The following is a 13,122-nucleotide window of genomic DNA, read 5'->3' on the forward strand; positions in this document are numbered from 1 at the left end:
CAAATATAAAATATTTTCTAAATGAAGAGACAAAAACACAAATTTTAATTAATTGAAGGGTAAAAATATACTTAATCAGACGAAAAACAGAATTACCAATAACTCAAAAATCAACAGTGTTATCATCCCTTCTCGAACAAATGTCTTTTAGATGTATAGAAATCTTTTTACACTATCCGTGTATAGAAGTGGTAAAGTCAAGATGCTGCTTTTGGTACTATTATACCAAATCACTCTTACAATCAATCAAATTAATCATAAAGAAAGAAAAAAAGACAATTAAATTGAGACATGAGGAGTATTCATTTTATTCTTGTATTTAATGAGATGAAGCAGAGTGATGTTTAATTATATTATGGTCCATCCTGCTCAGAATTTTGCTTTTGTTTTCTTTTTTGCGACCAATTAATTAGTAACTTTGTTCATATATGTTTTTCCCCACTTTAAACCACAAAATTCTTTGCCTCCAACCATTGAACAAATACCTAACCCAAAAGGTGTTTAATAGACAAGCTTCTTTGGTATGTTATACATTGTGGAGTTCACTGAATTAATCAAACCAATTATTCCTATTATATATGGTGTTTAATAGACAACATAATGATCTTATCTGCTCATGGACCTCATTGTTTCACTTCTTTCAAACTTTATCTTTTTGTATATGCTGTTGTACACCTTTAAACTTTATGTTATCAAAAGTCTACCATTATGTCTAAATAATGTTGAAAGTTTTATTAATTTAATCCTATAAAGGTCTTTGGACATGACCAGTATTTTTTCTAAAATATTTAGGTAGCTATCTTATTGTAAAACAGTATACTGTCACTTCTTAACTAGATTTTTGTTAATGCCATTTAAATAGTTAATTTTTTAATTTGCGGTCAAAATTGGATTAATTGGCCCCTCATAATTATTACATGACATGTAACCACTACGTTTGAACTGATACCTTTTGACTTTGCTGCATATTTAGACCAAGATCCGTTGGAGATATTTATAAAAATAACTTGGTTTAATTTAATTCGACAAAGCATATACTTTTAGATTAGTAGTGGGGGGAGAGTGGAGAGTGGGTAGAGTAGAGGAGATTTTCTTTATCACAAATAACAAAATGTTAAGTTGTTGAGCTAATTGATAAGATTCAATTTCTTTTCAGGACTTGATATTTCCATTGAAGTACACTGCATATAATTTCACGTTATTAAAGCTATATTTGGCATTACTTAACAAAGAAAGAGAAACCACGCTCAATGCCCAAATGCTAGTAATTGGGCCGTCCATTGACCCCATATATTGGAAGTAATTGCACGGTTTAGCCTTCAAATGGACTGGTCTTTAGTTTTCGTCCTTCAAATGGGCTGGTTTTTTATTTTTGTCCTTCAAAATGGAATTTATGTTCGCTGAACATAAATTCTTTAAGAACGTTGGCATAATTTATGGATATTATGAAGTTCAATTTGAAGGACAAAAATTAAAGACCAACACAAAATAGGGCTAAAAGTGCAGATGACCCAATTGTTCGGGCTAAAACTAGGAACCATCATTTATCCGTGGCCATGGTTTTGATTACAAACACTAATCCTAAAAAATCCATGGTGTGTGTAGCATAGGATTAACGAATAAGGAAGATTTACCCAAAAGAGAAAAATCTGACAGTTCTATTAAAGACTTGAATCCTCTTCAGTTCACAAAACTAACCTCTCCTATCAACACACCGAGAAACGATGACACCAAATTAAACAGGACAAAACCTTACGCAGGCCTTTATGAGATTGAGAAGGCTAGAAGAGCAGAATCTTTTCTTTTTCTTTTTTTGTGCGAATGGCCTTCAAAGGCACTATTCTTTAATTTCTGTCCCCCAAATTTGAAATCTTTTATTTTTATTCTTCGTCTAAAAATTCATACGTTTCGGGTTCAAATATCCTCTCAATCAAATATTAAAAAAAAATCGCAAGACAAAGGTTGTAGCAAAATTAGGCCTAATCAGGCAAAATTAGTTAAGGCAAACCTCTGCCTGAATAGGCCCAACTTTGCCCGAATAGGCCTAACTTTGCCCCAAAAATTAGGCATGCTAATTTTTTGATAAAAGTTTGCCTTAAGGCAAATCTCAGCCTGAATAGGCCTAAATTTGCTACAAACCTCTGTCTTGAGATTTTTTTTTTTTTTACTTAGCTAGTATTAGGCAAAAGACAAAAATTAAAGACCAGTGCCTTTGAAGGACAATCGTGCAAATGATTTTCTCACTTAAGGCCCAACTAAAGTGTTCGCTACTTATGTGAAAAGTTGAAATTTTTGTTAGTTATTTCTTTTTGAGGCAATTATTTAGCAAAGGATCCTTTGTTTATTTTTATTTTAAATTTATGAATCTTTTAGATCATGATCTAAAGAGTTTTTTTGAGCAAACTGAAAATTTTATGAGAAAAATAGTAGACTTTTATCTAAAATTTTACAAACTATTGCAAATTTAGACAACAACCCAATATTTTGTTTATAAGATTGAGCAATTGAGCAAACATTAGATCCGAAACGTTGTTCAAAAAACAATATTTCAAGTGTTATATTTACACAATTTTTAAAATAAAGATAATTTAAATGATAATCTAAAAATGAAACATCCGCGTAAATTAGCCCATGAAGAATAAAACAAAGGCTGAAATAACTAAAATACCCCTAAACTTGGCACGAATTGCAACTTCAGTCCCCAAACTATTGCTACTTCAAGTCCACATTTTTTTTTTTAAAAAAATAGTTTTTTCTGATTTTAAAAACATATACTTTTTAATGAATTTTCTAAAATTGATTTTTCTTTTTTTTTTAAAATGTTGATGTGGCACCTCTCACGCGCCTGTTGGTGTGTGACTACATTTATTGTGCCATGTGGCAATTCGGGGGTGTATTAAAACCCAGTTAGTCAAGCTTAAGGGTGTCTTAAAGTACAACAATAGTTTGGAGATTGAAGTTGCAATTCGTGTCAAGTCTAGGGGTGTTTTAGTTACTTCAGCCTAAAACAAAAAAGTTGGACGGTTGGGCCAGACTTAAGTAGTTAGACAAAAGTGTATCGTTGTTTTTTCCAATTTGGCACTTTATCCACGGCTAATGTGAGGTTATCTCTGCTAAATGATACCGAGGCTTACGTAACGTAACGGTCCGTTGGGAATAAAATTATGTTCTTTGTCCTCTCATTAACGAAAATAGATGGATAATGTAGAAATATTTATTGTCCCTTTAGTGTATCTTTTGGAACTAACTGGTATAGCCAATGAAGTTTTCTGTCCCAATAGGCGTCTTACGCTAAGCTAGCAGGTACAAACTACAATACCAAGAAAATATAAGCAAATTTGTTGAACTTTCTTACGTATACTTCTGTCATGCTGATACTGCAAGCTACACCAAACTGAAATAGTATGACTTTTAAGGAAAATCTTGCTTAAGTAGTCAACCTGAAAAACTATGCAAGAAGAAGCAAGAGAAACATGTGTCATCGTCACTTCCACAAAAACCTACAAAACTCTCCAAGCAAAACTCCTAAACTCTGCTTGTAATTAAAACAACATTCAAACAATTCCAACAGAAAGTTCAAACTTATTTTTCTCAATAAAGTTACAATTTGAGGTAAAGTAGTGAACTTTTTGATGACAAAAGACCAAGTAAAAGAATATAATTCAGTTAAAAACAGATATCCTGAAACAACATCAGTTTCTCAAACTTGAGTTCCATAACAGCAAAGGAAACTGCGAGGCATTAAAGCAACTTTCTAAATACTTTATGGAGCTATCTGGCACCAAATGGTAACTGAAACTCCAAACCTAGAATACCGGGGAAGAGTTGCTTCTGTTTTTCTTTCTTGCAAGGCATCATTAACCCATGTGCACTTTATATTTATTTTCAATCAGTTATAAATACATCCTCAGACAATAACATTAACACAAATTTGAGAAGATAAAAAATTAATACTTAATAACTAAAGACTTCAAGGTTATGGAGATTAAGGTGGAAAATGAGACACCCGTATATCTTGATGAAGAGAAAGCTCCCCTGCTTGTAAAATCAGAACCGCCTGAAGTGGAGAAAAACCTGATACAACAGGCAATAAGCCAGACATTTAAAAGCACCGCCCACCTCGCCAATCTTCTGCCTACTGGGTCGGTTCTTGCTTTTCAATTTTTATCCCCCATATTCACAAACCAAGGGAACTGTGATGTGGTTGGCCGATCCATGACTGCTGCTCTTGTAGCACTTTGTGGACTGTCATGTTTCCTGCTGAGCTTTACCGATAGTTTCAAGGATCAAAAAGGAAATGTTTGCTATGGGTTTGCCACGTTGCGGGGCTTGTGGATAATTGATGGATCAGCTACTCTTCCATCCGAAATCGCAGCAAAGTACAGGCTGAAATTTATAGATTTCATGCATGCCATCATGTCGATATTGGTTTTTGCAGCTGTTGCGTTGTTTGATCAGAATGTGGTGAATTGTTTCTACCCAACACCTTCATATGAAACTCAGGAACTGCTTACAGCTCTGCCAGTTGGTATTGGGGTCATCTGCAGTATGTTGTTTGTGGTGTTTCCTACGCAACGTCATGGCATTGGCTTCCCCCTCACTGCTAACTAATATGTTTGTTCTCAGAGACTTATGTGTATACTCTCCTCCTCTTACATTAAGAGTGACATTCGTTGTTCTTATTTGTCTTTCCACTCATGTAACAACGTAACCATTTTGATGGCCTTTGACCTGACTTCCCAAATGAAGCTGTAAGAGCCTGTTTGGATGGGCTTAAAATAAGCAGCTTATAAGCTCCAGCTTATAAGCCCAAAAAAAAATAAGTTGGGGTAGGCTAACCTTTTTTTTTTTGGCTTATAAGCTGTTTTCAACTTATAAGCTGTTTTAGATAAGCTAAGTCAAACGGGCTCAATTATTTTTCTAGGCTTATTTTATGCACAAAATGACTTTAAGCTGGCCAGCCAAACACAAAAAGCTGAAAACAGCTTATAAGCAACTTATAAGCCAATCCAAACAGGCTCTAAATGATTTAGCAGTGAATGTAGAAATAAGAATGCTTAGTTTTTGCCTTCACGGAATTTGAAGATAATCTGTAGTCCAGGAAGCCAGAGATCAACAAGTGCGTTCTTAACATGGAAAAAGAGTCATAATTCAAAATTCTGGAGGAAAGATACTAGAATTAAAGATTGCGCTCAATCGCGTAAATGTTACTGTATATAATAAGCACTTCATTGAAAACATTAAGTTCAAGAACTCCATATGGGGCATTAAGGAATAGAGTTTCTGAACACTTACCACTGTGCACTGCGAAGACTGAACTGCAACTTGAACCCTCGAGTTCCAGGTTGCCATGGAATAATCTTAGCTTTGCACCAAATATCCATGATAAAAAGAGTAAATACAACAGACACCCACAATGTTATGATTTACCAAAAATGATTTTAGAGGGTGAAGCAATGCATAAAACCAGGCTTAGTTGGTTCTGCATTCATATGGATTAACAATGGCACTTTGGTCATAATCAGTAACTTGAACAAGACATCAGGTTCCAAGATCCGGTTGTAATCAGTAAGTTGAACAAGACATCAAGTTCCACTATCCATATGTTTACACATCAGGTCAACCTGTACCGAATCAGCTGCTTCCCTTACCTTCCTTCTATCCCAAAATCCACCTACCACAACAGCCCATGTTTGTTCATCTGGAATGCATCCATCAGTCAACATTTCCTCGACAATATGAGCAACCTTGTGCACGTCTCCTTTCTTGCAGAAATGGTTTACTAAAGTCTCAAAAGACTTGGGCTCAACTGAGATGGCTCTGGTGCGCATGCTTAGATACAATTGAAAAGCTCGCTTTGGATCACTCACAGCACACAGGCCTCGGACTACTGCATTATGGATCTTCACATGCAAGCTCCAAGTTAATCGGTTTGGAGATATTCCACTAAGAATCATTTCGTCAAGATAGTTGGCTGCTTCTTGAAATTTGTAATTCTCACAAAAGCCATTGATGACTTTCCAGTATAACCCTGCATCAGGCTTACAGCCCTGAAGTTTCATTCTGTCGAAAACCTCTAAGGCTTCTCCAATTTTACTTTCTCCACAAAGTCCGTGAATTAAGGTACTGTAAGTTATCATATTTGGAACCTTCCGTTCATGAATCATTATCTCCAATAGCTCCATTGCTTCAGAGGAACGTCCACCCTTACAAAGACCGTCCATTAAAGAACTATAAGTGAACACATTGGGCTCAATACCTTTGCTCCTCATGTCCTCAAGCAATCTCATGGCTTCATCCAAGTTATTTGACTGGCAAAAGCCACGAATCAAACAAGTATAGGTGACTACAGTAGGCGAACAACCATTTGCTTCCATCTCCATCAGAAGTTCTTTTGCTTCAGTGGCCTTACCCAATCTGCAAAGCCCATTAATGAGAGTACCATACGTATAGGAATCTGGTGTAAATCCGCGCTTAGGCATCTCATGAAAAATACGAAAAGCAGAATCCATTGTTCCACTGTTCTTGCAGAGAGCTTTAATCAAAATATTAAGCGAAGCAACACATGGTGTAATGCCCGCCTCCCTCATGTAACGATAAAACCTAAAAGCAGTTTTTAACCGGTTTTCATCAACAAGTACAGAGAACACTGTAATATACGATTTCTGGGTTGGCTCACAGTCATACTCCTTCATCGTTTGAAAAACCCTGATCACCTCAAGTGGCTTGTGAACCCGCCCATAGGCTCTATAGATTGAGAGGAATATATCCTCAGTAATCTTACAGCTCTCATCCTTCATTCTTACAAGCATATCTTCTGCTAATTTAAAATGATTTGCAGAAAGCAATCTCGAGATGATGAGACCAAATGTGCTACGATCATGCCGGAAGCCATTAGAGTACTCTGCTGTTGCTGCGTCAAATATAAGAACCGCTTTTTGCACATCTTTTTCTGCTCGAATCAGCTGTTCAACAAAAGCCGCTGTGACTTCTCTTGGCCATTTGATTTTTATCTTGCTACCCATCACTTCAACACTTCCCTTCAAATGCCAGATATATGTGCCTCAAATTTTAGCTAATATCACTAGCTTTTCACTGCTTAAAGTTGTAACAATAACAACGCTTCTTGTCGATCCTGTGTACTTGAAGCATCCAATACTGGACCTGAGAAACTGTAATTCCAATAGAAAATTCATTAGGGTCTAATAACCTCAACAATGCTACCAACTAAAGAAATGCCAAAACAACTAGATTTTCTAGCAGGCTTTGCATCAAACAAGTTGGTGTCATCGTACAAAACTAATTTTAAGCTAAAAATACACAACAACAACAACAATTACATATCCAGGTAATCCAACAAGTGGGGTCTGGAGAGGGTAGGATATACACAGACCTTAACACTACCTTTGTGGGGTACACGAAGATCGAACAAATGAATTTATTATATTCGAAGCAAAGAAGATAAATTTTGATCAAAGCTTTAACCTTTAGATGGATTAACAAAACATAATGAGGTGAATCAAGATCTTCTTAGTTTCTTGCTTACACTGAAACTAAGAAACAACTCCTAATTCACTACGAGAATTTGAGCATAAAGCAACAAAACATTGAAATCATTCTTTCAGGCATTTTGACAAACACCTTACCTGCATTATTTTCGCACTTTCTTTCAGTCCTTATTTTCACTAAGTTCTACATTATTAGCATACAAATAAATGTTTAACCAGCTTCCTAATTGACAATATTGAATATCATCAGCAAATATACGCAGTTGAGAATTACCTCTTCTGATGATTGATGCTCAAAATTTTGTAATACTAGCAAAATAACAAGAAGGTGGTTTGTTTATAGAGGGTCGAGCCAAATTTTGTAAGGTTAAAAATGCGTATTTAATAAATAAATATATATATATATATTTTATTTTAGAGAATAAAATGTTTGACTTTTTTGTTTGGAAAGAACAATACTTACTCCGTCTCAAAATATTTATCGTGATTACTAAAAATAGTTATCTTAAATTATTTATTATTTTAGAAGTTGAAGACATAATTAATTATTTTTTTCCCTATTTTACTTGGTCATTAATGAAATGACACATAAATGGAGTAGATATATAATGGAGAGAGATTATAACTTAGATATAAATAAGGTAAAGTTAGTCAAATATCTCGTTTAATTAATATTTCTTAAGGAACGTGTAAAATAAAAAAGCGACAAATAATTTGAGAGAGAGGGAGTAAGTATTATTGAGTGATTCAAAAACTGTTTTTCAGCTTTTAAGCTGATGATGAAAATTGAAGGAATAGTTTCACTAAATATATGTGTCCTGCATTTTTTATGACAAGATTACTCATATAAAAAATTCTTAGTTATCAAATTAATTAGTAGTAACTTTTAAAAAAAAATTAATAGTTGAAAGAATTTTTTGGAAAGATTGATCAAACATAATATACTAAAGAAAACACTGCTTAAATAATTTGATCAAACAAAAATTGTGATTCTGCTAAAATACTTATTCCAAAAATCATTTTGATGAGAAATATTTAATAAGTGATTTCAGTAGCTTGGCCAGACTCACTCTTAAATACAGATGTTGCAAATTAATATGGGTAAAAGATTACTTATAAAGTTAAAATTTGTGAAAAAAGGTGTAAGTTGAAACACTAATGAAATATGTATTTCTCGTACACAGGAAATTTGACTACATAATAAAAATCTTAATCTGATAACTCACTGAGTTCAAGTTTTACTAAGAGAAAAAAACTTCATTTTCTTACATTCACTCATATTGTCAAATCATTTTTGTGATTGAGACCTATTACTATTATTTATATATATATATATATATATATATATATATATATATTATACTTATATATAAGGGAGAATATGCACGTTTTGTAGTCCTTACATTTTTTATTGACCATTCATGTTGCACCAAGTGTGTTCCAATTATTGCATTTTGGTTGGTTATTCTTAATTCTTAACACTAATTATTTTTCTTAAGTTCATTCCCTCTTTAATTTGTATATAGATATTGTAATAATCTTTTGTGTTTTTTTTTTCTCTTTACTCCCTCAGTTTTATATTATAGAGCAATATTTTTAACTTTTATACTTAGTTCAAAATAAATATTACTATTATATATAAGGGGCAATTAAGAGGCTTTTGTAGTCCTCACAAAAGCTTTCAATAAAATGTCAAATTTTTCAATTAATTATTTCTAGGTCCTAATCTTATTTTTTAAAATCAAATTTACTTTTTGTTCTTAAGGTTTACTTTTAAAAAACAATCGAACCTTCTACCTCATTTTTTCCTTTTTTTGGTTTTCTATCTGGTGCCCGATATCCGCATTTGAGCCCAATTAATCCAGATAATTCACATTTTGTAGGGCCTATTCGAGGAAAACGCTCCCTCCAAAGATTTTTTCTACCCAAGCTCGAACTCGTGAACCCTAATTAAGAGATGAGCAGCCCCCCCCCCCCCCCCAATCCGCTGCACATATTTTGCATTTGTCTTTAAAGTTCATTAACTATGTATAGATTATTAATGAACAAAATAACAATAAATAAATTAGGATCAAGAACTCATGACTGTCAAATTCTGACTCCGCATTTGATTTGAAATAAATAATTTTATCAAAATGAAAGTTAAAATATTAAAGGAGTGAAATAAAATTTTTGCTTTTATATATTGAAAATATACTTATATGAGATTTAAATATTACTAACATAAATTATATTTCTTTAATTAATTTTTTTTTTATATTGGGGGCCTCACAAAACTAGTATATATATATATATATATATATATATAATAAGTGACAATGTAATGGATTTTGTAGGCCTTAGTTAGTTCTCAACTTTCTTGTTGGAGAGTTTGCTAACCAAATGGTTTGCACTTTCAATTTTACCCTTGTATTTGATATTTATTGCATATATGTTAAAGTATATTTTCAATAAATCAAGACACTTTCAAACTTATTTTGGTAATACATGATCCCTCAAATTAACTTTTTGCATGTGGATATGTACTTTTTCTATCCCATACTGATACAAGCCGAGCTTCATCAAGAATATCCATTTCAAGCTGAGTTAGGGATCACGTCTTTGGAGACTTATTAGGTGCTTGGATTGAAGGCATGAAGCTCAAGAATATGCTAAAATGGAAGTATAGGCCTCATTTGGATGAAGTAGGGAGAAAAAGGCTTTTCTCATCTTTTGAGAAGACTACTAACCAAACAAGGCCCTTACTTCATTAAGGGTATTATTGTAATAGCCATAGTAGTCTTCATTTTCTATCTAGTATAAATACTTAGTTTATTTCATTTGGTAGACTTTTATGATATGAAATATTGAAATTGTGAAATTGTAAAACTCCATTGGGAGTGTGAGAGATGAGAACTTGTTGAAGCTTTTGGTTGAATTCTTTGTTGAGAAGGTTGGTTGCTTGGGACTTTGTTTCTCTTGAGGTCACTTTAAGAATTTGGTGTTTCTTTTGATGATAATTTAGAGGTCTTAGTTTTCTATAACTTTGGTTGCTAAATTGAATCTTAAGTTGTGTCAAATTATCTATCTTTTTTTTTCCTTTTGTTTATCTTCTTAATTTCTCGTTTCCGCGTATCCTCTTAATTTCTCGTTTCTGCGTATCCGTTCTTGTATCACATACTTTTACCCCTACTTTATTTCTTTATTACTTAGATTGTCACATTCAAGTGGGTAAATATAACAAGATTGAAATCCTTTAAAAAACTTCAAAAGTTGTCTAAATTGATGATGTCATATCTAACAGAAACAATTGTGACAAAGATAAGAAAATACAATAATTTTAAAGAACTCATTTACTGTAGAAAAAGTACTTTGTAGATGGTATTTTCACTTGGCAAATTTTAAAATTACTATTAAATTTCCCATGCTCTTATTCATTAATGATATTTAAATTGTATTTTGAAAATATAAATTTATGAATTATATCTTAACACAATTTTACAAAATTATTAGCTATGTCGTCGCATTGAAGACATGATTAAATTATTTAAATTTAGTCGATCCTAACTTATTTGAGATAAATAGCATAAGTTTATGATGACGTAAATTTTACAAAATAATATTACACTAAGATGAAGAAAAACGAGAAGAAATACCTTTTCCTCACCTACATTTTTTTGAAAGGGAAAGACAGTTTAAATTAAGAAAAACATTTATTATTTGATATTTTTAATGTATATTTTTATTTAATTAGAATTAGCATCTATTAAAATAAGTTAAGAGTTAATTTTTTAAATTTTAATTTTATCTTTATTTATAGTTAAGTTCGCTAAATCTCTCAATGAAAGAATAAATATAGTGTGTATAGATGTATTTAGACCTAGGCTTTAATCATCATATTTTACCAGCATAAGCCGATGAGATTACGAGCGGCTAATCAATATACACCAAAACATCAATTTTCATCTTAAAATAAATATTATATGTTAACAAATTCATAAAATGCTAAAATGTCTTTTCAGTTTACACTTGTAGTTAGTTTGAAATTGTTTTACATACTTCAAATTATGTTAGTTTAAAAAAAAAAAGTTATTTGTGTCTCTTTAATACTTATTTCCTGAAATACTTGATTCCTTATAAACAATTCTTTTTGTAAGTTATCTAAGGAGCCATTTGGACATGATTTGAAATCATGAGATGAAATCATGTTTGGACATGTAGTTTGGATTTCTTAAGTTGTATTTTTTCTTACAGACATAAAAAACCCCACAAGTTGTGAAAACCATCAAAACTTTCCTAATTCTTATACAATCTTACCAAATGAGCAAGTCATAATTCATAACAAAATCAATACGCTACTAGAAGGCCTTTCTAAAAATATACAACATCAATTGATCAAACTTTAGTTCAATAAAAAGGAAAATTTAACATGAATAGTAATGTAACTACTCTTTAATATAATCCTCCCACATTGTATGAACAATCTCTTCATGCCGAACATGCATTTCCCGATCAGATGATCGAGAAGACGAACCAACATTGTTACCTTTAAAAAATTTATGGGTCTCACTTTACAAAATATAAACTTCTGAATCAAGTTTTACATTTACAAATTTTGAAATCCCAAATCATGCCTTTTTGGATGATTTGCATGTCCAAACGCCTACTAATTATGTGACCAACTTAAAAAATTAACACTACATAATTAAAAAAGCAACCATATTAAAGGAGTTGTTCGAGAAAAGAACGCAACACAAATTAATTTTTCTAATTAAAATTTTTATGAGTACTCTTTACCTTGACCTTGGGCCCGGGCTCAGCACGAGCTTTCATGAACTAGTATTTAGTAGAAACTAGAAAGTATGCACATTAAGGCCCTAATAATGAGTCAGCTCATAAAGCCATTACACATGCCAAATAGACAGATTTTTTTTTGAAAAATTAAGCTTCACGCGTGTTTTGGTGATTGAATTCAAATATTTAGTTCGCGTTTGGCCATAAATTCCCAAAAAACACAAAATGGAATTTTTGATTTGGTTGAAGTTTTTCAAGTTTTAAAAATGTGTTTGGCCATAGTTTTTCAAAGCATATTTCGCTTTTTGTTTTGAAAAACATGAAACATTAATTATACCCATAATTTGTAAACAAATCAAGAATATTCAACCATACAAAACATACATACTTGCTAATCCCAAATTATGTAGAGCGTTATATTTTATTAGTTACTGCTAATAACTGAAAAATTAATACAAATTAAGCAAAACAAATCTGAAGAAAAACCATGCAAATCAAGCAAAACATTAGCAGATCTTAGCAAATTACCTTCTAATTTTTATCTTCACAACATATTTCTACAGTTGACAGAGCAATTTTCCCCAGGGTTTCTTCTTCTATTGTTTGGGCACAGCTTAGCTCGTTCACTTTATCGAAGATACTGCTTTAATTGTGGAAACATGATGGATACGACTTTAATTGAGAAACACGATAAAAAAAATGAGTTGGCCATAAAAAGATGGTTCTTTTTTTATAAAACACAAAAGTTTGGGGTGGTTTTTAAAAGTTTTGAAAAGGCCAAAACATAGATTTTGGCCCAGAAATAGGTTTGAGCCTGAATTTGAAATTTGAAGATTTGTTT

The 13,122-nt window shown here is 32.3% G+C and overlaps 2 protein-coding genes across 4 annotated transcripts; one reads left to right on the forward strand and one right to left on the reverse strand.

The window, feature by feature from the left end:
- Positions 1-3,857: 3,857 nt before the first annotated feature.
- Positions 3,858-7,885, reverse strand: LOC132622594 (pentatricopeptide repeat-containing protein At5g46100). 3 transcript variants are annotated; one of them, XR_009575944.1, is made up of 3 exons: positions 7,783-7,885; positions 5,296-7,172; positions 3,858-4,759 (listed from the first exon to the last, which is right to left on the reverse strand). XR_009575944.1 is itself a non-coding variant. In XM_060337219.1 (2 exons), exon 2 carries the CDS (start codon positions 7,023-7,025, stop codon positions 5,586-5,588), a length of 1,440 nt encoding a protein of 479 aa, XP_060193202.1. In that variant the 5' UTR covers positions 7,026-7,172; positions 7,783-7,885; the 3' UTR covers positions 3,858-5,585. The 3 variants fall into 3 exon arrangements, 1 of the variants encoding a protein (XP_060193202.1); XR_009575943.1 differs by having other exon boundaries at positions 3,858-5,090; XM_060337219.1 differs by having other exon boundaries at positions 3,858-7,172.
- Positions 3,979-4,795, forward strand: LOC132622595 (protein DMP6-like). Its single transcript, XM_060337220.1, has one exon. The coding sequence runs from the start codon at positions 3,979-3,981 to the stop codon at positions 4,609-4,611; it is 633 nt and encodes a 210-aa protein (XP_060193203.1). The 3' UTR covers positions 4,612-4,795.
- Positions 7,886-13,122: the final 5,237 nt, after the last annotated feature.

This window comes from Lycium barbarum, chromosome 12 (assembly GCF_019175385.1).
Source record: "Lycium barbarum isolate Lr01 chromosome 12, ASM1917538v2, whole genome shotgun sequence".
NCBI lineage: Eukaryota > Viridiplantae > Streptophyta > Magnoliopsida > Solanales > Solanaceae > Lycium > Lycium barbarum.